Source organism: Bufo gargarizans, chromosome 2, assembly GCF_014858855.1.
Source record: "Bufo gargarizans isolate SCDJY-AF-19 chromosome 2, ASM1485885v1, whole genome shotgun sequence".
NCBI classification, from domain to species: domain Eukaryota; kingdom Metazoa; phylum Chordata; class Amphibia; order Anura; family Bufonidae; genus Bufo; species Bufo gargarizans.
In genome coordinates this window covers 431,035,811-431,062,065 of record NC_058081.1, presented here as the reverse complement: position 1 = coordinate 431,062,065, position 26,255 = coordinate 431,035,811, and the positions used below count along the sequence as shown (strand labels likewise).

The 26,255-nt window shown below is 41.3% G+C and overlaps 1 protein-coding gene across 4 annotated transcripts in view; it reads left to right on the top strand.

Moving 5' to 3' along the window:
* Positions 1-16,911, top strand: part of JADE2 (jade family PHD finger 2) — a 350,683-nt gene extending 333,772 nt beyond the window's left edge. For all 4 annotated transcript variants that reach the window (XM_044280921.1, XM_044280922.1, XM_044280920.1 and 1 more), the window contains one exon: positions 10,514-16,911. In XM_044280921.1, coding sequence (XP_044136856.1) covers positions 10,514-11,373 — 860 coding nt within the window. In that variant the 3' untranslated portion in view covers positions 11,374-16,911. The remainder of the gene's footprint in view (positions 1-10,513) is intronic.
* The last annotated feature ends 9,344 nt before the right edge of the window (positions 16,912-26,255 follow it).

Here is a 26,255-nt window from a genome sequence, read left to right as displayed (position 1 = left end):
AGTACCTGTGGGCCGCCCCCAAATGGGAGGGGCCAACCCCAGGTGTGATAATAAATACATATTATAAAAACTTTATTAAAATATCAACCTGAGCTCATTATAAGGTGGAAAGTCTGTCCACCAGTTGATTATGGAAAACGATTCTTCCAACTATTAGAAAGTATATTGGGAATGATGAACTGGCTGGCCTGAGAGAAAGGGTCATATGACCGCCTCTCCCTGGTCACATGATCGCCTTGTAAGTAGGGGCGGGCCCACAGTAAAATGACCTGCTGTCGGAGCGCTGGCGCATGCGCCCAGCTGGGCTTCAGCACTACGAGACCTGTACTGGTCTGCCGCAGCGCTCCAGGAAGATAGGGATGTCATGTGATCGCAAGTCTTGCGATCACATGATCAGTGACCATGGAAATGGGGACGCTTATGCATAGAGTACGTCGCACCTGCAAAGAGGTGCGATGCACTCGCGTAACTGCTAAGGAGGTGTCATGTGATCGCAAGTCTTACAATCGCATGATCAGTGGCCATGGGGATGGGAACGCTTTAGCATAGAATACATTACACTTACAAAGAAGTGCGATGTACTAGCGTGGCTGCTGAGGGGGACATATAAGTGGTAGGGTTAAAAGGTGAATACTAAGAATGGCATGCATATGTAAATGCATGTTCATAAGCTATATATATCGTAGATGAACAGGAGTTGTTACTCATGGATAGTACATATAAATTAATGAATATAAAATATGTAAAAAGGTATTGCTAATATAAATTACACATAGTTATTCAACACTCTTATTCTGGGGGGAATTACCCAATGTATAGATACACACATATATATATATATATATATATATATATATATATATATATATATAGCGAGAGAGAGAGAAGAAATCCTATACATATGTATTAAAGATTTTTTCTAAAAACATATACATAAAGTATATAAAATACAAGTGTGTGTGTACATGAAGCTTAGGTAATTGTCGTAAACTATATAAAAATTATGTATATCATAAAAGAACTGTAAAAAGAGAGGGGGGGAATAATAGTGCAGGAACGTCTACTGCAAATTATTATCTAACTAAAGAGAATGCGAGATACACCAATACGGAAAGGGAGCACAGTCCTACCATGTCTAACAGTGTGTACGTCTGTTTGCACCCATATATGTTCACCTTTATAGGTTTATCTCAAAAGCTTTGTTGAGACCGTAAGGGTTTAAACTAATATTTAAAACTATTAAGTTTAAAAATCCAGTACGTCTCTCTGCGTCTAATGTACTGGGTATCCTTATGTAGATGGACCGCGATTTGTTCAATTGGTGTCACATTGAAACCAACTGGACTCCCCTCATGATGTTCTGCCGCGTGACTATATTTGATCGGTGCTTATTAAACCTGCTCTGCAATGTTTGAATCAGGCAGCTGACATATTGTAGATGGCACAGACATTCCAAGAGGTATGTAACATGATTGGAGTCACAGTTTAGATTACTCAAGATGAAAAAGGACTCTCCATTCACTCGACTTTGAAAGGTAGATTTTTGGCATATATTTGAACAGCATAAACATCTTTTGTGACCACATCTTAAGCTGCATTTAGGGGCAGTGGTACCATGGTTAGGCCTCTTTCACACTTGCGTTGTCCGGATCCGGCGTGTACTCCACTTGCCGGAGGTACACGCCGGATCCGGAAAAACGCAAGTGTACTGAAAGCATTTGAAGACGGATCCGTCTTCAAAATGCTTTCAGTGTTACTATGGCAGCCAGGACGCTATTAAAGTCCTGGTTGCCATAGTAGGAGCGGGGGAGCGGGATACTTACAGTCCGTGCGGCTCCCGGGGCGCTCCAGAATGACGTCATCCATGCGCCTGCGATCACGTCATCCATGCGCCTGGGGCGCCCTGACGTCACTCTGGAGTGCCCCGGGAGCCGCACGGACGGTAAGTATGCTGCTCCCCGCTACACTTTACCATGGCTGCCAGGACTTTAGCGTCCCGGCAGCCATGGTAACCATTGAGAAAAAGCTAAACGTCATATCCGGCAATGCGCCGAAACGACATTTAGCTTAAGGCCGGATCCGGATCAATGCCTTTCAATGGGCATTAATTCCGGATCCGGCCTTGCAGCAAGTGTTCAGGATTTTTGGCCGGAGCAAAAAGCGCAGCATGCTGCTGTATTTTCTCCGGCCAAAAAACGTTCCGTTCCGGAACTGAAGACATCCTGATGCATCCTGAACGGATTTCACTTCATTCAGAATGCATTAGGATAATCCTGATCAGGATTCTTTCGGCATAGAGTCCCGACGACGGAACTCTATGCCGGAAGACAAGAACGCAAGTGTGAAAGAGCCCTTATCGGTATGGTGTTCAACTGGGTTTAGTTTGCTGGGTGCAAGAAGGTTTTTTTAGGTGCGTGTTCTTCTATATGTCAATTTAGGAAACTCAGGGATAGTCTGGCTGAGGATGGGGTCTCTTTTCAGGATATACCAATGTTTTTCCAAAATGGCTTTGAGAGATGATTTAGATTCTAGGTAGTGATAAAATTACAACTATATTTATCACTATTGGTGCCCCTTTCTTGTTTACGTACTGGAACAAGGCATTTTTTTTTTGGGGTAAGTTTAGCAGCTTTAGGTCTTGCACCAAAAATTATATTAACAGGATAACCCTTTTGGCTGAACCTAGAAGCGAGAATATCGCATTGTTGGGTAAAATAATCTTCCAAAGTACAGTTTCGTCTCAGTCGTTTAAATTGGCTAAAAGGAATGTTCGATTTCCATTTTCTATAATGTGTGCTATTAACATCCAAGTAACAATTACTGTCAACCTTTTTTTTAAAGTGCGTGTTATCCTGAATAAAAATGTCTAGATCTAGAAACTCGATTTTAGTGTTATTGTATGTTCCGGTAAAGGAGATCCCCCAATCATTAGTATTGAGATGTGAAATAAATTTGTCTATAGAAGATTGGTCTCCATTCCAAATAAAAATTAGTTCATCAATATATCTTCGGAAGCAGATAATGTTATTATTGGACCAGAAGTTTGTTTGATACATAAACTCCTCCTCAAAAGCCCCCATAAACAGGTTAGCAAAACGTCCCCATTGCGGTCCCTCGTATCTGTTTATAGATTCCTTTCTGAAGCATAAATACATTATGCGTAAGAATGAACTCTATAACCTTCATGATAAAGGCCTTTTGTTGGGCAGGCATTTCTTGATCCTTTTCCAGAAAGCCGGATGGGCATTTCATACCTAGATCATGGAAAATGTTTGTATAAAGGGCCAAAACATCCAGTGTCACCCAATGATAACTATTTTTCCATTCTATATCTTTAAGTAAGGTAATGAGGGATGTTGAGTCCCTTAAGTAAGATTTGAGATTGAAGACAGGTTTCTGTAAATAGATGTCAATGTAGTGCGATAAGTTTCAGGTGAGGGAAGAGACCCCTGAAATTATGGTCCTACTGAGAGGGTTTCTGATGTCTTTGTGGATCTTGGTAAGATTGTAGAAAGTTGCTAACGTTGACTCCTTGTCACGAGGGTGTCAAGAGCCAAGCCTGACTCCGTTGTACCCGGGGTCAGGAGGTCGCAGCGGTTGGCTGCACACTCTATGTAAGGTAGGGATGTTTCCTTATTGTAGCTTTCTGGGTTTGCTTTGCAAATCCTTTTGGCTCACTCAGGGATCCGTAGCTCCTTCTCTCAGCTGTTCCTTGTCCAGCACTCCCATCCTCCTTATATTCCCCTCTCACACTTCTCTGGTTGCCAGATATAGAGCTTCCTGCCTGGACATCTATTCTGACCCACTGGAGCTGTGTTGCTGCGTTCTGATTGTTGCTTTAGAACGCTACCCTCCGGATCCCTGTTGGACCTTTGTGGACAGTTGTTGTCGTCCACCTGGGTGTTTATGTTTGTCTGTGTTTGTCTGTCCTCTCCCTGGTGTTTCCCTCTTAGTGCAGTGGTGAGGACTAGCGATCCCACCGGCCCGTTCATTATCTAGGGTTCATTTCAGGGAAAGCCAGGGTTTAGGCACGTGATCGCCGCACGGGTGAGGAACCCGTCTAGGGACGTCAGGGCAGTCAGGTGCCAGCCGCAAGGAGAGTTAGGGGTCACCACCTTTTCTCTCCCTTGGGCAGGGCTTTCCCTGTGTTCCTCCCTGTGTGTGACGCCGGTCATTACACTCCTTCACCAGGATATATTCTTTTTCTTTCTTACTTAGACAAGAGTCAGCTGACTTGATTAGTACTTGGAACTCTTCTCTATCTTTTGTCAATGGGTCACAGTCAAGGGTTTAGATAGTATTTTCTATCAGATAGAATATTCAGAGCTTCCATGACGTAGTCTTCTCGGTTTTGAATAACGATGCCCCTGCCTTTATTGGCATTTATGATTACTATATCGGTACTGGATTGTAATTTCTTCAGGGCTGCCTTTTCTGATGGTTTAATGTTATGTCTCGTACTGGGTTCTTGATTAATTTGCCTAAATTTGTTTTAGACCACAGAATAGAAAGTATCTAGGAAGTTTCCCTTATGGTGAATAGGATAGAAGGCAGGTGGTGGTTTTAAACCTGAGGGTATAGCTTCAATCTGGTCCTCATTAGGGGGTGTAGTCTTTTTCTCTGGTATAGACCTACTGGTGGAATTATCCTGGATTTTGAAATGTCTTTTCAAGGTTAATTTTTTAATATAATGATTCAAATCAAGAAAAAGATCAAATTTCTTGATTTTACTAGTAGGACAACATGAAAGTCCCTTGGATAGCAAAGAGGTCTCAGCTGCTGTAAGAGAGTAGGTAGACAAGTTGAAGATACCAGAGGAGTATGATAGAGTATCTTGATTTTTTGTTATTAATTTTGGGAGGTAGGAATCCTTCTTTTTGCGTTTACCTGCTCTGCAGCCTCTTCTTGATTTTTTTGGTTTTGGTGGTTTGTGGCCTAGCGGGTGAAAAAATCGTTATCGTGGTGGATTTGGGACTTTTTAAGATTGGCTAAGCAGCTGTTGGATGAATCAATGGGGGTAGGGCTAAAAAAGATAAGATGGATGTTTAGGGACCTGCTATGGAAGAATCCTCAACTGACACACCAGTGCAGTAATTAGTGTATGGAATTGGGTTGTTTGTTTCAGATTAAATTGGGAGTGCAATGTCTTGTGAAGTATGGGCAGCCTCCAGAGAGACCTGATCAGAAATTAAAGCCGGGGATGGACACACGTGAATGGTAAGGAGTGAATCAGCCTCCAAATCGGAAGAAACAGTGGGTGTAGGGGAGCTGGATTCAAATGAAGAGTTGGAAGGAGGATATATGGAGAATTGGGTGGGGGGTAAGTTGAGTGGGCCACATTCATATAATATTTCATTTGAAAAAATTGAGGCTGTGGGGAGGCCAGGGTTAGTATTGTATTGTTAACGGAGGGTACCAATAATTCACCTGGAGTAAGTGTTGGGGTCTGAAATTTAAGTATAGGGGACTCTGGCCGATGGAGGTGTCCTTATTGTGAACATTGATGTTACAGACAGGTCTAGTAATGGGTATGTAACAAACACTGTTGGTAGTATGGGAAAATGGCTGTTGCAGATCAATGTCTTTGGTGAATCTTTTGGAAACTGTACTTACAGTATTTTTGATAGTGCCTATTGAGAGGTTGTGAATGATTTGGGGCTGTGCTAGTGCCATTTTGATGTGTGACTGGACTGGCTGTACTGTGGTTCCCTATATTGGTTGCCTCAGTGGTGGTGTTCCTGGTTCCCTATTGTCAGCCTTAAGCTGTCCGGTTTCAGCCAGAACTTGATATTGTTAGTGGCAAAATCTTGCCTGTCTCTAGTAAGCTTAAAACTTTTCTTATTTAATGTTTATTTTTTCGACCGATAAGATTCTAGACTTAATCATACGGTCGAATTTAGTGAAGGCGGCATGTGATCTATATTTGGATAATTCGATATGGCATTCGGATATTTTCTTACCACATTCCAAATGTAATAATCGTCTTTACATATGCATGCCATTCTCACTATTCACCTTTTAACCCTACCACTTATATGTCCCCCTCAGCGGCCACACTAGTACATCACACTTCTTTGTAAGTGTAATGTATTCTATGCTAAAGCGTTCCCATCTCCATGGCCACTGATCATGCGATTGCAAGAATTGCGATCACATAACACCTCCTTAGCATTTACGCTAGTACATTGCCCCTCTTTGCAGGTGAGATGTACTCTATGCCTAAGCATCCCCATTTCCATGGTCACTGATCATGTGATCACAAGACTTGTAAAAACTTTTAATAAAGTTTTTATAATATGTATTTATTATCACACCATTTGGGGGCGACCCACAGGTACTCTGTTTTTGGCGGTTTGTTTATGTATATACAGGTCCTTCTAAAAAAATTAGCATATTGTGATAAAGTTCATTATTTTCTGTAATGTACTGATAAACATTAGACTTTCATATATTTTAGATTCATTACACACAACTGAAGTAGTTCAAGCCTTTTATTGTTTTAATATTGATGATTTTGGCATACAGCTCATGAAAACCCAAATTTCCTATCTCAAAAAATTAGCATATTTCATCCGACCAATAAAAGAAAAGTGTTTTTAATACAAAAAAAGTCAACCTTCAAATAATTATGTTCAGTTATGCACTCAATACTTGGTCGGGAATCCTTTTGCAGAAATGACTGCTTCAATGTGGCGTGGCATGGAGGCAATCAGCCTGTGGCACTGCTGAGGTGTTATGGAGGCCCAGGATGCTGCAATGCGGCGTGGCATGGAGGCATCAGCCTGTGGCGCTGCTGAGGTGTTATGGAGGCCCAGGATGCTTCACTGCGGCGTGGCATGGAGGCCATCAGCCTGTGGCACTGCTGAGGTGTTATGGAGGCCCAGGATGCTTCGATAGCGGCCTTAAGCTACTCCAGAGTGTTGGGTCTTGCGTCTCTCAACTTTCTCTTCCCAATATCCCACAGATTCTCTATGGGGTTCAGGTCAGGAGAGTTGGCAGGCCAATTGAGCACAGTAATACCATGGTCAGTAAACCATTTACCAGTGGTGTTGGCACTGTGAGCAGGTGCCAGGTCGTGCTGAAAAATGAAATCTTCATCTCCATAAAGCTTTTCAGCAGATGGAAGCATGAAGTGCTCCAAAATCCCCTGATAGCTAGCTGCATTGACCCTGCCCTTGATAAAACACAGTGGACCAACACCAGCAGCTGACATGGCACCCCAGACCATCACTGACTGTGGGTACTTGACACTGGACTTCAGGCATTTTGGCATTTCCCTCTCCCCAGTCTTCCTCCACACTCTGGCACCTTGATTTCCGAATGACATGCAACAGTCCAGTGCTGCTTCTCTGTAGCCCAGGTCAGGCGCTTCTGCCACTGTTTCTGGTTCAAAAGTGGCTTGACCTGGGGAATGCGGCACCTGTAGCCCATTTCCTGCACACGTCTGTACACGGTGGCTCTGGATGTTTCTACTCCAGACTCAGTCCACTGCTTCCGCAGGTCCCCCAAGGTCTGGAATCGGTCCTTCTCCACAATCTTCCTCAGGGTCCGGTCACCTCTTCTCGTTGTGCAGCGTTTTCTGCCACGCTTTTTCCTTCCCACAGACTTCCCACTGAGGTGCCTTGATACAGCACTCTGGGAACAGCCTATTCGTTCAGAAATTTCTTTCTGTGTCTTACCCTCTTGCTTGAGGGTGTCAATGATGGCCTTCTGGACAGCACTCGGGTCGGCAGTCTTACCCATGATTGCGGTTTTGAGTAATGAACCAGGCTGGGAGTTTTTAAAAGCCTCAGGAATCTTTTGCAGGTGTTTAGAGTTAATTAGTTGATTCAGATGATTAGGTTAATAGCTCGTTTAGAGAACCTTTTCATGCTAATTTTTTGAGATAGGAATTTTGGGTTTTCATGAGCTGTATGCCAAATCCATCAATATTAAAACAATAAAAGGCTTGAACTACTTCAGTTGGTGTGTAAGGAATCTAAAATATATGAAAGTCTAATGTTTATCAGTACATTACAGAAAATAATGAACTTTATCACAATATGCTAATTTTTTGAGAAGGACCTGTATATATCTGTCCACTCTCTGTTTACATTATTACCTAATAATATGATGAAGAGGACTTTTTGAGCCCCAAACCACATTGTTTTGTATAGTACAGACCAAAAGTTTGGACACACTTTCTCATTCAAAGAGTTTTCTTTATTTTCATAACTATGAAAATTGTAGATTCACACTGAAGGCATCAAAACTATGAATTAACACATGTGGAATTATATACATAACAACAAAGTGTGAAAATATGTCATATTCTAGGTTCTTCAAAGTAGCCACCTTTGCTTTGATTACTGCTTTGCACACTCTTGATGAGCTTCAAGAGGTAGTCACCTGAAATGGTTTTCACTTGACAGGTGTGCCCTGTCAGGTTTAATAAGTGGGATTTCTTGCCTTATAAATGGGGTTGGGACCATCAGTTGCGTTGTGGAGAAGTCAGGTGGATACACAGCTGATAGTCCTACTGAATAGACTGTTAGAATTTGTATTATGGCAAGAAGAAAGCAGCTAAGTAAAGAAAAACGAGTGTCCATCATTACTTTAAGAAATGAAGGTCAGTCAGTCCGAAAAATTGGGAAAACTTTGAAAGTGTCCCCAAGTGCAGTCTCAAAAACTATCAAGTGCTACAAAGAAACTGGCTCACATGCAGACCGCTCCAGGAAAGGAAGACCAAGAGTCACCTCTGCTGCGGAGGATAAGTTCATCGCAGGTTAACAGCAGCTCAGATTAGAGACCAGGTCAATGCCACACAGAGTTCTAGCAGCAGACACATCTCTAGAATAACTGTTAAGAGGAGACTGTGTGAATCAGGCCTTCATGGTAGAATATCTGATAGGAAACCACTGCTAAGGACAGGCAACAAGCAGAAGAGACTTGTTTGGGCTAAAGAACACAAGGAATGGACATTAGACCAGTGGAAATCTGTGCTTTGGTCTGATGAGTCCAAATTTGAGATCTTTGGTTCCAACCACCATGTCTTTGTGCGACGCAGAAAAGGTGAACGGATGGACTCTACATGCCTGGTTCCCACCGTAAAGCATGGAGGAGGAGGTGTGATGGTGTGGGGGTGCTTTGCTGGTGACACTGTTGGGGATTTATTCAAAATTGAAGGCATACTGAACCAGCATGGCTACCACAGCATCTTGCGGCGGCATGCTATTCCATCCGGTTTGCGTTTAGTTGGACCATCATTTATTTTTCAACAGGACAATGACCCCAAACACACCTCCAGGCTGTGTAAGGCCTATTTGACCATGAAGGAGAGTGATGGGGTGCTGCACCAGATGACCTGGCCTCCACAGTCACTGGACCTGAACCCAATCGAGATGGTTTGGGGTGAGCTGGACCGCAGAGTGAAGGCAAAAGGGCAAACAATTGCTAAGCATCTCTTCAAGACTGTTGGAAGACCATTTCAGGTGACTACCTCTTGAAGCTCATCAAGAGAATGCCAAGAGTGTGCAAAGCAGTAATCAAAGCAAAAGGTGGCTACTTTGAAGAACCTAGAATATGACATATTTTCAGTTGTTTCACACTTTTTTATTATGTATATAATTCCACATGTGTTAATTCATAGTTTTGATGCCTTCAGTGTGAATCTACAATTTTCATAGTCATGAAAATAAAGAAAACTCTTTGAATGAGAAGGTGTGTCCAAACTTTTGGTCTGTACTGTATATATACGCTACCTATGAAATAAAGAAGATTTGTTCTCTTAAGGTGAAATATGGCAGGGTCCTGAAAGGGTTAATTATGTAAGGTGCCAGATAGAGTAGATAGAAAAACGTTATTACAATGAGTTCCGGAGCTCACTGGGGGAGATTAATCAGGGTATTTATGACAGTTTTAAATACATTGAAAAATATATTTGAAATGAACTTTTCCTGAATGTTTCATACAGTATTGAGGAGAAGAACAGAAATAATAATGTGTAAAGATTGTTTCTTCCTTGTGTAAGACCCACAGAGTAGTAGAAAAAAAGACTTAAAGGGGTTGTCTCACTTCAGAAAATGGCATTTACGATGTAGAAAAAGCTAATATAAGGTTCTTACTAATGCACACACAGCCACACATGCGCAGCAACCTCCTCCCCGGCCACCTTATATCTGCACTGGAGCAGTGGCCACAACTCCTGGACACAAGCAGTGTATAATGCGATGGAAAAATAAATCCCACTAGTAAAGGAAGCAACATGGACAATCACACTGATTCATTTAATATACAGTGGAAGTATTTAACATCTGGGAACGCCACTAGTGCGTATGGCTCTGTTCACACTTGTGTTAGTTCTTCCTTTGAATATCTTAGCATAACCTTGGCAGGTAATTTGTCCTAACCAATTCTTGAGAGCTTCAGATATTGTGATTTAGAGTTCTATGGACCTTGAATAGTGCTTTATTAAAGTACTGTAGAGTTCATGTATGGTTGAAATAATTTGATGTCTTTTGGTTTCTTCTTGCAGATCTAACATCATCATTCCCAATAGATGGAACATTTTTTAGCAGCTGGTTGGCTCAGCCTGTTCAAATCACCACGGAGAACATGAAAATGACTCAGTGGTCCTTAAACAATGGCCACAAGGAGCACAATGCCTCGGGTCTTCTTTCCGAAGAACTGTTACAGGATGAAGAGACGTTGTTAAGCATCATGATGGATAACTCACTCAAGTCTCCTTTCGAAAAGATGGAGGCTGTGAAGAAGGTGAAAGGCAAAATAAGAGCAAATGGAAAGAAAAAAACAAGAAACAGTCATTGCACCATTCCACAAGATGACCAACTTGCTTTGTGGAATGACTTGAAGTGCTTTACAGGTAAAGCAGAAATGCCTTCCAGCCACAATCACAAAACCATCAGAACTGGTAAAGCATCTGCCAAGGTACAAGTAGAGAAAAAAGGGCACATTGACAAAAAGACCTTAAAGAAGGGTTCTGCGCATTTACCTCTGCTGAAGACCAAGGACTCAAAAGGCTTTTCAGATCTCAGTAAAGTAGACGGTGGAGAAATAAAAATGAAACATGTTCAACCTGAGTCTAATTCTTCTGTCAAAGTGCCTGACTCACTAGGTTGTGCAAAGTCAGTGGTGAGAGTTAGATTACCAAAGGCCGGTATGGAGTCACACAGTGAGAATTCTGAAAGGGCAAATGGACTTCAAGTTAAAGAAATGCCGAAAGGAAATTCACATTTAGACGTTGAAACTGATGGCTACTACTCAGATGTGGAAATGACCGACTCTGAGGAAGAATTGAGTCAAGGAAGAACACCGCTTAAACAGTTTGACCCCTCAAGTGATGACATTGTCCGTATGAGCATTTTGGCCTCTTAATGTTCCAGCTGAAAAGAAACTGGAATGTTTTATGATGCCTAAACCGTGACATGACTGCCATTTACAACGTTTGCCTGCTTTCAGCAGAGGTGTCTGTCTTATGTATATATAATGTGTTTTACATATACGCATATATGTAACACGTCTTTCCAGCACAGTTGTCTTTCTCTACCTGTAGACATAATAAGCCTCACAGACATAGTTTATTGTACTGTAGCTTTCCCTTTGTAGCTAACATGCCTTTCCCAGCTAAATGCAAGCATGTACATCAAGGGACATGTTCTTCTTGTTCCACAGCAGGCTGTTAAAAGTTGATATGACTACAGCAGTAGTGGTTTTGGGCATTACATTTCTGACAGGACAACAGTAGTTTGTTAGGAGTTAAAGTTTCTTGCATCATCGCTTAATGATACTAAGCGTTAAGTAAAATAAGCAGACTGCTAAAAGTAGTTTAAAGCACAAATACAATGCTTATTTGAAGAAAGCACTTATTCTATGTAGAGGAAGGCAACTTTTGCTAATGTAAAAGTTTCTCTTGAACTCATTATCTTCCGTCCAGGGCTTTTTTGTTGGCCATGAACAGATGTATATGCAGCAGAAGTGTGTGGCACTATGAGTCAGTCCAGGCTCTCCTTATCAATACATCTGCTGCGTCTGGTAGTGGAATATGCAAACAGCTATTGGAAGATATTGGAGTTGAGTCCTCTTAACAGCTGGTTGGATTTACTTGCTCAGGTGGACAAACTAGGCTTCAGCTCTGTAGTTTGGCCAAGAGGGGAAAACATAGGCATTAGTTTTGTAAGAAGACATTTTAAGTTCTTATAAGGGAGCACGTGCGCCATCTATACTGGTAAGTAAAGGATTAGGGTTCTCACATGTAATTCATTATTACTCATCTGTAATAGTGGGTGACTGTTGACATTCTTCATATTGTTTAGCAGTCTCTCTCATGATGTAAAGCTGCACCATAGAACCTTTAGTTTGGTTGAGTTCAGTCCACATAAATACTTTGAATACTTTCATTCTCTGGTTTTTGTTTTTCACTCCCTAAGGGAGAAAAATCTGTAGAAATTGTATAACATGGATTACTGTACAGTTTTTGAGACTTCTATTTAGATCAGGGGGCTCCATAAAAACAATAAATAAGCTTAGCATTTTAAGTCTGGAATGCTCACAGACTATCATAAGAGGACAATGGACGTATATCTAGTAGCATATGACCTACATTGTCAGTGGAGCAGATGACAAAAAGTGAAAAATGATATTTCTTTTTTATTTGCAGATGATGACTCTTAATACTATGGCAATGCACTAGTAATTTGAGGATCATTATGTAAACGTCTTGCAGTTATTTACAGATTTGAGTATGACCATTTAGGCAGCTATTCTGATGGCGTTTTGTCCTAAACTCCCTGCGCAGGACCTGATGCTGACTTTGTAATGCACTGTACATAACCTCTTGACTTTTTTTTCTCATAATGCTGATCTCTTCAGTGGCGCTTCCTACTTACTCCAAGGAACAGAGTAACTCCTCCACTCTAAATACAGCACAGTCCTATTTTTCAGTTAAGGGGCTATATACAGTCCTTAATGTATATATTCCCTAATGATAACTATCTGAGAAGCTGTATTTACTGAGAAAAAGGATCCCAGTGTACTAATGTACCATGATAACTTTACAGACCAAGAAACTTAGAGGTCATAAAGCGCTTCCAATTCTGAAAACCCTTCTTACAATGAGCATTTACTATAAGGGTCATGTCACGATTGTGAAATGTTCTTTATCATTTCACAGGGCTAGCTCCAACTACCAGCTTCAATCATTGTTTCTTATTGTATCTATGTTGGCTTCAAATGTATAGATGTACATGTCTCAGGTCTTTACCTCGTTTGCACTGCAATTTTTTTAGAGAGCTGTAAAAATTCAAGTCATGGTTTTGTGTAGTCAGTCTGTGTTCTACAATCCAGTGACGTTGTAAAAATGACCCTCCTATTATCGCGTAGTACTAGTGATTTGTTTAATGTGTGATAAGGTGGTAAGTCCTTCAGTGGAAGGATGATATCCTTTTTGCCTTTGCTAACAAGTATAGGTGAACTCTATGCTGTCAGAAGACCCATGAGGCATTGAGAGCAGCCGGAATATCTATTACTGTTTACGGTATGTATAGATATTTAGCAGTCTGTTGTGTTCCTTTTTATAAAATGACAAAAATTGTCAGCATCCTTGTCTATTGGGGGCTATTAACACATCAGCTGCCACATGACTATTTCAGTCCCTCTTAAGCCTTAAACAGTAATCTTTTATTTTTCAGACAGTCATTGATAATCAGACATGCACTTGGAAGTATCATTTTATACCATTCAATGGTCACTAAAAGATTTGAAATATTTAAATTAGTGTGACTCCAAGGTGAGCTCAGGGAAAACCACAGGTCAAATAAAACTGCAAAAATGTCAAAACAAGGGGCTTTTCTGCAGCCCACAAACCTGTAGCTTTCTACGAAAGCAAAAGATGCATCAGATATACCGTATGTCAAAATAAATCACTCAACAGATGCCAAAGAATGCTTGTACATGACTAAGAATTACATAATACTAATATGAATCTTAAGCGAATATGTGCAAATAAACACAAAGAGCAGTTATTGAAAACTTGGATCACATGAGCTCACAAAACCCAAGGATTCGAGTTTACACTAACCGAGACGTGACATCTGTGATGACTGCACCTCCTGCTGGAATATTCTCAAAACACAGCTTTATATTTTCAGTGATGGAAGTTTTTCCTAGAATGCAGTTCAATAACAACCATACCAGCAGCTTTTAAGAGTCACATCTGCACCCTTGTCAAAAATGTCATTCCCACTTGTTTATCTGCAGATATATAAACCAATGCTTTAGATCAGTACAACAGTTATACCCCTTACACTGACATTGTTAAGTAAGAAGTCAACTAAACATGCAGGATGAGCATTGAAAGCAAGCCAAATTCAAGTGACTGTTAGTAACTCGAGGAATCCACCGAGGTGGGAAAGTTCTATAAAGCTCCGGTCTTCATTGGGGCATGTGTGTTAATACAATGTTAAATACAGTGTAGGACTAGTTGAGCTTTACATGCTTTATAGTCTTTAGATACAGTTACTAGTGTAGATTCCAAACCAATAAGTAATATGCTGCATTTAATTGTTCTTGCTTCCTTGTGCTTCAGTTAAACTATGGTTAAATATATCCACAATCCACTGCTTTGTGCTTATAGTGTTACTTGCCTGAACAGTACAGGAACCAGACAGTCTGAGAATTTCTTTAAAGAACAACTGGCTTTCAACATGTGTCATCGCTAAAGGGGACCTCTTCTGTTCACCTCCACAGATGTGAAGGTTTTACTGAGACAAACTCATGGGTGACCACTGTATGTAAGGACCAAATCAGAATTACAGTTCTTGCATTTTTTAGAGTGTTCAAAGAAGTTTTTTTTATATACCATAATATGGAAAAAACTTAAATGTGGCTCTGTAAATGAGAGATTCCCTAATATAATGTATGTAGAATCATTCCTAATCAGATGATGAACCTGTCTGCAGTTAGCCATTGGCAGGATGCAGTCCTGTTTAAAAAATGTCAGCTCTTCTGCTGATGGATAAACATGGCAATAGTGTGGAATTGGTTTGCATCCTTTGTCTGCACTGGTTTCCAAATGCCCCTGTATATGAAGAGATCAGTTGTGATAATGAATATTAGAGAATTACAGTTTTAAAAGATTTTCTGAGACTTTGATAAGCTGATTGAAGGGGACACAGTGTTCATTTTGAATGGGACTGAGATGTAGTGAGCTACAATACCAGGCAAATCCACTACAAAATATACCCCAAACTTTAAAAGGGTCAAATCCTTCTGTGTACGCTATGGTTTTATAATTGAAAGTTGTAGTTTCATTTTGTGAAGACTGAGAGGATAGTTTGTAACCTCCTATATGCCAAATATATATTTGAGGAACCTTCCAGCACATGAGTTGATGAGGTCATGCATTTAACTTTTCTTTCTCATATGATTGTAATAGATTCATTGGCAAACAAAATCTATAACTCTCTATAACTCTCTATCTATAATAATTAAAGGTGTTGTCCATTGGTATTTTTATTTTTATATATAAGACTCGCAGTGGGATAAAAATAAATGAAGCCAACCCATCACCCATTTCTCACCACTGTGCTTCTAGAACTGCTCTGGTCCCTGCCGCTGTCCACTTTCTGATCTCAGCTCAACATACTTGAAGATGCCTGTTCAGGTAATCATTAGCTGATATGTGTCACAGTTATGGCCAGTGATTTGCAGAGCAGGCATCTACTGGGATTTACGGCATGGTGAGGTAGGACTAGGAAGTGGAGAGCAGCAGGGACCAGAACAGCATTGAAATGACAATTTTGGGGGATCTGTAGAGATGAGTATGATTTCTTTTTTAACCCACTGTAATCTCACTCTCTTTCTCTCTCTCTCTCTTTCTCTCTTTCTCTGTCCCCCTCTCACTATTTTGAAAAACATTAAAGGGGTTTTCTTCTAGAGTGTAATATTGATGGCTATTCCCAGGATAGGTCATTAATATATGATCAGTGGGGGTCTGATTGCCTGCAGTTTGAAGAGGCCGCAGAGGTCCAGTAAGCACCATTGCATATTCCTTGGCCGGTGAGGTCACAGTCATCGGTCACATAATATAGGAGCAGGTCAGTCTCAGTCAAGTAAATGGGTCTGCAGCTACAATACCAAGCACAGCCGCTATACGTACGATGCTGTGCTTGGTATGCTGTGAAGAATCTGCAAGGCTCACTGTTGTGCTGTGGCCTCTTCAAACAGCTTATTGGTGTTGGTCTAAGATTTATACTGCCCTGTTATCACTGTGATGCCTGCAAAATTTCTACTTCTCTAACACAAGATAAGATTTGCCAATTCAAACTGCAGTCACCTTTGTGTCCTCACTATAACAGCATGGAATTTCCAGTTGTGCTTTAAAGAAACGTCTGCCTACTTTTTCCATTATACAAGTAAACAGTATCACATCAGATGCAGAAACCTACATGAATGTCGCAGGAGATCAAAACTCCTGTCTTTTGTTTTATAAGAAAAATAAAAGTGATGTGCCATTTGTTAATATAAAGAGAAATATTAAAATATATTGAAAAGAGCAATTATAAATTATTTTTGGCTTATGTTGCAATATTTATTTTCTTGTATTAGAAATTCCTTTGTAGACAAAAATATGTATTTTTCATTAATGCAAAGACCTATTTCTCCTTTTTGTACATTTTCCATGTTAGGCAATCCTTACAGCAATATAATATATGGAACTTGTTCAGTGTTACTGTATATGCATGCAGTTTGTGTTGCTTGGAATAGTTTTGTCTGCCATTGTTTTCTTCTTGTTTAGAGTTCAGCTTTTGCTTTAAGACACGTGGGACCACAGCCCATTGCTCATACGAACTCTTTTTTTGCGTTCCTTCAATGTGATTGCAGATACAGTTAATAAAGCAATGTTTTATGTGTACATCTAAGTTGTTATTCATACAGAACAAGAATGTGTCATGCGGTTTGGGGTATGAATTAACATATTTAGAACTAAGCTTAAAGGGGTTATCCGAGTTATGAAAAAAAAACTTGTAAAACTTATCAGGACATACATATACATTAGTTAGAAAAGACAGTGGCAGCACCGTCCCTGATACAAGCTGGTGGGTGCAGCAGCCCAATACGGATTAAGGCCAATACAAAAATACAAAATAAAAAAGATGGGCAGCACTCCAAATAGTAAAAATGAAAAAATCTTTATTTACCCCAGTGGGAGATGCGACGTTTCGGCTCTAGACAGGAGCCTTCCTCCTATATACAGTACAGACCAAAAGTTTGGACACACCTTCTCATTCAAAGATTTTTTTCTTTATTTTCATGACTATGAAAATTGTAGATTCACCCTGAAGGCTTCAAAACTATGAATTAACACATGTGGAATTCTGTACATAACAAAAAAGTGTTAAACAACTGAAAATATGTAATATTCTAGGTTCTTCAAAGTAGCCACATTTTGCTTTGATTACTGCTTTGCACACTCTTGGCATTTTCTTGATGAGCTTCAAGAGGTAGTCACCTGAAATGGTCTTCCAACAGTGTTGAAGGAGTTCCCAGAGATGCTTAGCATTTGTTGGCCCTTTTGCCTTCACTCTGTGGTCCAGCTCACCCCAAACCATCTCGATTGGGTTCAGGTCCGGTGACTGTGGAGGCCAGGTCATCTGGCGCAGCACCCCATCTCCTTCATGGTCAAATAGCCCTTACACAGCCTGCAGGTGTGTTTGGGGTCATTGTCCTGTTGAAAAATAAATGATGATCCAACTAAACGCAAACCGGATGGAATAGCATGCCGCTGCAAGATGCTGTGGTAGCCATGCTGGTTCAGTATGCCTTCAATTTTGAATAAACCCCCAACAGTGTCACCAGCAAAGCACCCCCACACCATCACACCTCCTCCTCCGTGCTTCACGGTGGGAACCAGGCATGTAGAGTCCATCCGTTCACCTTTTCTGCGTCGCACAAAGACACAGAGGTTGGAACCAAAGATCTCAAATTTGGACTCATCAGACCAAAGCACAGATTTTCACTGGTCTAATGTCCATTCCTTGTGTTCTTTAGCCCAAATAAGTCTCTTCTGCTTGTTGCCTGTCCTTAGCAGTGGTTTCCTAGCAGATATTCTACCATGAAGGCTTGATTCACACAGTCTCCTCTTAACAGTTGTTCTAGAGATGTGTCTGCTGCTAGAACGCTGTGTGGCATTGACCTGGTCTCTAATCTGAGCTGCTGTTAACCTGCGAATTCTGATGAGGCTGGTGACTCGGATGAACTTATCCTCCGCAGCAGAGGTGACTCTTGGTCTTCCTTTCCTGGGGCGGTCCGCATGTGAGACAGTTTCTTTGTAGCGCTTGATGGTTTTTGTGACTGCACTTGGGGACACTTTCAAAGTTTTCCCAATTTTTTGGACTGACTGACATTTACTTCTTAAAGTAATGATGGCCACTCGTTTTTCTTTACTTAGCTGCTTTTTTCTTGCCATAATACAAATTCTAACAGTCTATTCAGTAGGACTATCAGCTGTGTATCCACCTGACTTCTCCACAACGCAACTGATGGTCCCAACCCCATTTATAAGGCAAGAAATCCCACTTATTAAACCTGACAGAGCACACCTGTGAAGTGAAAACCATTTCAGGTGACTACCTCTTAAAGCTCATCAAGAGAATGCCAAGAGTGTGCAAAGCAGTAATCAAAGCAAAAGGTGGCTACTTTGAAGAACCTAGAGTATGACATATTTTCAGTTGTTTCACACTTTTTTGTTATGTATATAATTCCACACGTGTTAATTCATAGTTTTAAAGCTTTCAGTGTGAATCTACAATTTCCATAGTTATGAAAATAAAGAAAACTCTTTGAATGAGAAGGTGTGTCCAAACTTTTGGTCTGTACTGTATATATATATAGAGAGAGAGAGAGATGTAGATATATATGTGCAGTATATAGATACAGTGGATATAAAAAGTCTACACACCTGTCAAGAATATGGATTAATATTTACTGTCAGCCATGTCCTCACACCCACCATTTGCTGAAAGATAGCAGAGGTAGTGAACTCCACAGGAGGGCCCTGCTTCAAAGCCGCAGCCAGATAGCAGAAACTTCCTAGCAGGCCACATTTGGTTACATTTCACACCTCCATTCAGACAGGATGGATCCTGCAGGAAAACCTCCCTGCAGGGTGTCTAAGCAATTCCCAAGTTCAATTGAATCTAGCAGACAGCATGGAACTGGCGATTTGTAAGGAATTATGAATTGCCCAGCCATCACAAGCACAAACCGGATACATATTTGTGTCCCGGTGGCCACGATGAACATGCCCATGGTCTTAGTTTGATGGTGGGATGCCAGGGAAGGGAGATATACATAACTCCCCACAGAAACCACATAGCGGCACCATGTTTTGTCTCTAGTTGTAGCCGGAACCCAGGCGGATCAATTGGGCCCGGAACCACCTCCCTACGACATTCTGGTCTGGAGCTATGAACACTAAAGGGTTTTGTGGGTCATTTAATGCCAGCCCAGAGGAGGGGCCTTCTATAGTTTAAAAGGTTTGTGCCAGCAAGCAGGCGCGTCTTTCTCTGAAGGGGGATCACATCGTGCCATGTGTTTGGAGACACCTGGAAACAGCGGATATCAGTGCCCTCCATGTGAATACAGCAAAGGAAACTGACCTGTGCTCTATATATATATATATATATATATATATATATATATATACAGTGGGATGCGAAAGTTTGGGCAACCTTGTTAATCGTCATATATCATATAGGAGACACTCACAGTGATATTTGAGAAGTGAAATTAAGTTTATTGGATTTACAGAAAGTGTGCTATAATTGTTTAAACACAATTAGACAGGTGCATAAATTTGGGCACCACAAAAAATGAAATGAAATCAATATTTAGTAGATCCTCCTTTTGCAGAAATTACAGCATCTAAACTCTTCCTGTAGGTTCCAATGAGAGTCTGGATTCTGGTTATTTTGGACCATTCCGCTTTACAAAACATCTTTAGTTCATTCAGGTTTGATGGCTTCCGAGCATGGACAGCTCTCTTTAAGTCACACCACAGATTTTCAATTATATTTAGGTCTGGGGACTGAGATGGCCATTCCAGAACGTTGTACTTGTTTATCTGCATAAATGCCTTAGTGGATTTTGATCATTGTTTAGGGTCGTTGTCTTGTTGAAAGATCCAGCCCCAGCGCAGCTTCAGCTTTGTCACTGATTCCTGGACATTGGTCTCCAGAATCTGCTGATACTGAGTGGAATCCATGCGTCCCTCAACTTTGACAAGATTCCCAGTCCCTGCACTGGCCACACAGCCCCACAGCATGATGGAACCACCACCATATTTTACTGTAGGTAGCAGGTGTTTTTCTTGGGATGCTGTGTTCTTATTCCTCCATGCATAACGCCCCTTATTATGGCCAAATAACTCAATTTTAGTTTACTCAGTCCATAGCACCTTATTCCAAAATGAAGCTGGCTTGTCCAAATGTGCTTTAGCCCACCTCAAGCGGCACTTTTTGTGGCTGTGGGCGGAGAAAAGGCTTCCTCTGCATCACTCTTGCATACAGCATCTCCTTGTGTAAAGTGCGACGAATGGTTAAAAGATGCACAGTGACTCCATCTGCAGCAAGATGATGTTGTAGGTCTTTGGTGCTGGTCTGTGGGTTGACTCTGACTGTCCTCACCATTCGTTGCTTCTGTCTATCCGAGATTTTTCTTGGTCTGCCACTTTGAGCCTTAACTTGAACTGAGCCTGTGGTCTTCCATTTCCTCAATATGTTCCTAATTGTGGAAACAGACAGCTGAAATCTCTGAGACAGCTTTCTGTATCCTTCCCCTAAACCATGATGGTGAACAATCTTTGTCTTCAGGTCATTTGAGAGTTGTTTTGAGACCCCCATGTTGCTACTCTTCAGAGAAAATTAAAAGAGGAGGGAAACTTACAATTAACCCCCTTAAATACTCTTTCTCATAATTGGATTCACCTGTGTATGTAGGTCAGGGGTCAATGAGCTTACCAAGCCAATTTGAGTTCCAATAATTAGTTCTAAAGGTTTTGGAATCAATAAAATGACAACAGTGCCCAAATTTATGCACCTGCCTAATTTTGTTTAAACAATTATAGCACACTTTCTGTAAATCCAATAAACTTCATTTCACTTCTCAAATATCACTGTGTGTGTCTCCTATGTGATATATTTAACTAGAATGTTTTTTATCGTAACAACCAACGATTTATACAGGAAAATCATGACGATTAACAAGGTTGCCCAAACTTTCGCATCCCACTGTACCTTGCCCCTGAAAACAGTCATGTCATATACTATGCTCCCTGAAAAAAGGTGCCACACACACAGTGCCCTTAAAGGTGTTGTGTCACTGCAGCAATTAACATTTATCATGTAAAGAAATTTAATACAAGGCACTTATTAATGTATGTTGATTGTCCATATTGCTTTCTTGATTCATTTTCCAATCACATTATACACTGCTTGTTTCCATGGTAACAGCCACCCTGCAATCCAGCAGCCGTGGCTATCTTTGCACACAATAGGAAAAAGTGTTTGGCCTCTCTGGTGGTCTATCAGCAGGAGTGAGCTTAGGCCTGCACTTTTTTCTACTGTGTGTAATCACGACCACCGCTGCTGGATTGCAGGGTGGTCATAACCATGGAAAGAAGCTATGAATAATGTGATGAAAAAAATAAATAAGCAAAGGGGGAGAGTTGAATAGAGTAGAAAATACAATGGTCCCTCAAGTTACAATATTAAAGGGTTTATTCGGGAAATTATAATGATGGCCTATCCTCACCCCTGCTGTTTCAGGCAGCTGCTGTGCTCACTGAAGCTCTGCTGAGCAATGCAGGCTCCTGGCAGCTTTCCAAGGACAACACCATACATCGTACAGTGGCAGTGCTTGGTATTGCAGCTCAGCCCCATGACATTAATGGTGTTGCGCTGCGACTAGGCCATGTGACCAATGTACTGTGATGTCACTGGCCTAGGAAGAGGCTGCGGCTCTGAAGGCCTATTCTAAGAGCTGATCAGCAGGGGTCTCAGGTGTTACACCCCCATAGATCTTGAGGATAAGTCATAACTATCTTTTCCTGGATAACCTCTTTATTTGGTTCTGGGGTGACAATTGTATGTTGAAACCATTGTAACTGGTTCCAAAGCAAAAAATGTCATCCCAGAATAAGAAAAAGGGAAGTTTTAAGAAAAATAAGCAGATTACCAAGACATATCAACAGGGGTGGAATGGGAACTTAATGTGGCCCTGAAAAAAAAAAAAACTCAAACAAAGTGGCCCCATTTTGTAGGCAGGTTTAAATTAACAGAAGGTGGGTGTAAAGGGGGAATATTAATCACCAATATTTTGCGAATTTCGATAATTAATATTCATAAATATGAGGAGCTGTCTAGTGATGACTCCGCCTATTTATACCTTTATATAACAACAACACAATACTTTCGCTATACTTTACACTAATCACTACGCTAGCTGCATGCGCCTAACTAACTCACTACCGCTAATAAGTACACGCTACACAAAAGGGTACAAATATTACGGTATTTATTAACACCTGACGCACACAATATACATTAAATACACAGCACTGCAAATATACAATCCTAAACTACACGTTCCCAATTCCACCCATAAACTAACTATACAGTTCACACATACAAGTATATTAACAATAACCTACCCGTCTGCACTGTCCCTACGGGGTACAAGGGGTTAAACACAACAGTGGCTCTGCAGGGGTTAATACCTGCAGACCAAGGGATACAGGGTTAAAGGGTTGTTTGCAGAGCAGAGGCATGCTCTACAGAGAACAGAGCACTGAAGGGGTTAACGCTCTGTTCTGTGGCAGCAGGGTAGGGGTTAAGGACAGCTGCAATGCTGCTGAGGTACCAGGGTCCACAGAGGGGGGAGCTCTGTACTGTGGCAGCAGAGCAGGGTACTGTAAGGGTTAACCAGGGGTGGTAGTCAGAGGCAAGGGTATCAGGGACGCAGCAGGGACCAGGGTCAGCGGTAGCAGGGATTAGGCATTGAAGGGGTTAATGGTCAGGACTCTGCAGGGACAGGGCAATGCAGAGGTTAATGCTCTGCAGGGATATATTTCTAATATTTGCTTATAATTATATATATATCTATATCAATAGAATAGATATATATATTTATAGCAGCACACAACAATATAAGAACACACACTACAACAATATCATTGGTGGGATAGGGGATAATAAGGGGGGTAGATCAGGGGTTATAGGGTTGATACTTAATCCTTCCAGAGTAGGCCTTTTCTAGGTGGTCATCATGTAGCTGCTCTCTCCCATGTGTCTCTGATTCTAGTCTGGTTGCAAGAGACCTTCTTCCTTGCTTGGGGCTATTATATCAGCTTCAGAAACAGCCCACCTCCCCCCTAATCAGGCATGTGACATCATAGTGTGCCTTCCTCAAATCCCCAGAGTCCTCCCCCCTAGTCCCAAAATGCTGGGAGTAGAGGCATGGAGCCATGGGGCAGAGGTGTGGAAAACAGGTTTATGATGTCTTTGATTAGAAAAAAAACCCTGATGAACGGTGCCAGAGAGTCTGATTGTTTGGGGCCTGAACAAAAGAGGACTAGATACTAATCAGCTGTTATCCTACAGGCTATCAGCACAAGTTTTACTCTAAATATGGTGGATGAACTGTTGATAAGGAATTGGATACACTTCCCTCTATATATATATATATATATATATATATACACACACACACACACACACACTTATTTGGGGGCACGAGGGGCAGATGCTGGGCACATCTGGGTACATCATACTATGATGTGGCAGTCAGTGCATGCATATATATCACACATGCATGCACGTATTTGCATGCATGTATGGATATATATATATGCATACGTCTCAACCCTTCCTCAACAGTGGGGCAACACAAGTAGGCAGTTTCAACAAAACTATAGTACAAAATACCATCCCGGCAGATCCAAATAGCACAATATACTGCCCAAAAGTTGGCACTCTGTGGTGGCCATTAATAGATATCATCTTCTGTTCTCCTCCTTCAGTTGTCAATGGAGCAAGGGGCTTAGGAGATGAGGTGCAGGCCACAGCAGTTGAATTAAGGAGGGTATGTGTGGTCGCTGAGTACCTGATCTCATGGGTACCTGATTCTCACAGTGTTAATTACTGTTGAGAGCTCATTATGTACCCAGTCAGCGGCAGAGAGGAAGACTTGAGTGTCCCCCTGGGGCATCGGCCCACTGGGAAATTTCCCTGTAGGGTCTAGCCAATCCGCCCCTGCATATACAGTAAATCCTTAAGGAGTTTCTGTCACCTGAAAAATGGGTATTAAGCTGGCTGACATTAGTGATGTGCTAATATCAGCTGAACATAACTATATTAGTATATAGAAAAAGGAACTGGGCACTCTCAGGATATCTGAACCATACGAAAATGTATTTATTAAAATATATGAATCAATAACAATTAATAGGAATTAGTAGAATAGTGGCATATAACTTAGGACGTGAAATAGTGCACCTGATACATAAAGTGGTGGTTGTACCATGAAGCAGTTATCAATCCACTAAATAATCAGCATATAAAGGACTAATGGAGGTACAATACAAAATGGAAGATTGATAACAAAGTCTATTTCACTGGCATCAGTAAAAATCGATAGTGTTCATATACTCCAATACGAAAAATAAACAGTAGCAGCAATATTGGCTGGCAATGTCTCGAAATAATCCCAATACGATAATTGTTAAATGAAAATCGAATGTTCCTGTGTCCCACAATGGTAAGCAAGAGGTAGCGGCGTCCCGCTATAGACAAAAAAACTGTGGCGTCCCACTGGAATATTTTCACTGCGAGTTTGATGAAAATCCTGCCAAAATAAATTTGAACGGTCTTTTCCGCATCACTTTTTCGCATCACAAAGTCACTCTGCAAGGTGGTCCTGTGTGTGTAGAGACCAATACTCTATGAGCGGATGTTCGTCCTGACTTCCCACGCTGGCAAATGTTTGGTATGTGCAGCCTGAACTTCACTTTGATTCCAGGTCTTGCACAGTATATTTCAAAACTACCATTCGCGCGGTGGACGATATCTCTGTGCGAATCCGGCAAGGTAATCAAGCTTCTCAATTAGTCACAGACTTGGGGGTTCTGTCCTAGCTAGACATGTTTCGGGGTATCTGATCACCCCTTCCTCAGTAGCTACTGAGGAAGGGGTGATCAGATACCCCGAAACACGTCTAGCTAGGACAGAACCACACACAGGACCACCTGGCAGAGCGACTTTGTGATGCGAAAAAGTGATGCAGTAAGACCGTTCAAATTTATTTTGGCAGGATTTTCATCAAACTCGCAGTGAAAATATTCCAGTGGGACGCCACCGTTTTTTTTGTCTATAGCGGGACGCCGCTACCTCTTGCTTACCATTGTGGGACACAGGAACATTTGATTTTCATTTAACAATTATCGTATTGGGCTTATTTAGAGACATTGCCAATATTGCTGCTACTGTTTATTTTTCGTATTGGAGTATATGAACACTATCCATTTTTACTGATGCCAGTGAAATAGACTTTGTTATCGATCTTCCATTTTTTTATTGTACCTCCATTAGTCCTTTATATGCTGATTATGTATTTGATTGATAACTGCTTCATGGTGCAACCAAAAGTTTCTGTATTAGGTGCACTATTTAACGTCCTAAGTTATATTCCACTATTCTACTAATTCCTATTAATTGTTATTGATTCATATATTTTAATAAATAAATTTTCGTATGGTTCAGATATCCTGAGAGTGCCCAACGGAGTGGACAGGGTGAGTCCGCTTTACTGAGTGCACCTCTTTTGGTTATTAGTTACTCATGTGCACCACATTCACTACTTATAACTATATTAGTGCCACCTCACTGCCTGAAGCCTTTATTGAGAAAAACAATCTTTTATAATATGCTAATTAGCCTCTAGTAGCAGGGGGGGGGGGTGTTGCACCTGCTCCTAGAGGCCCCGTTTGCCTACCTCTTTTCACACCCTTATTCTCTTGATTGATAGGGCCAGGGCAGCGCTGCTCTCCTCCCGCTGGCCATGTCTGCAGTGTAAATCTCGCGCCGTTCAGTATTTGGCGCAGGCGCAGTGAGGGAAGGACGCTTGGTGGCTGCTGGCTTCCTCATAGCTGGGTTGCAGGAAGTGTTTAAAGGCGCTTCCTGCCCCAGGAAGGTGCCTGAGCAATC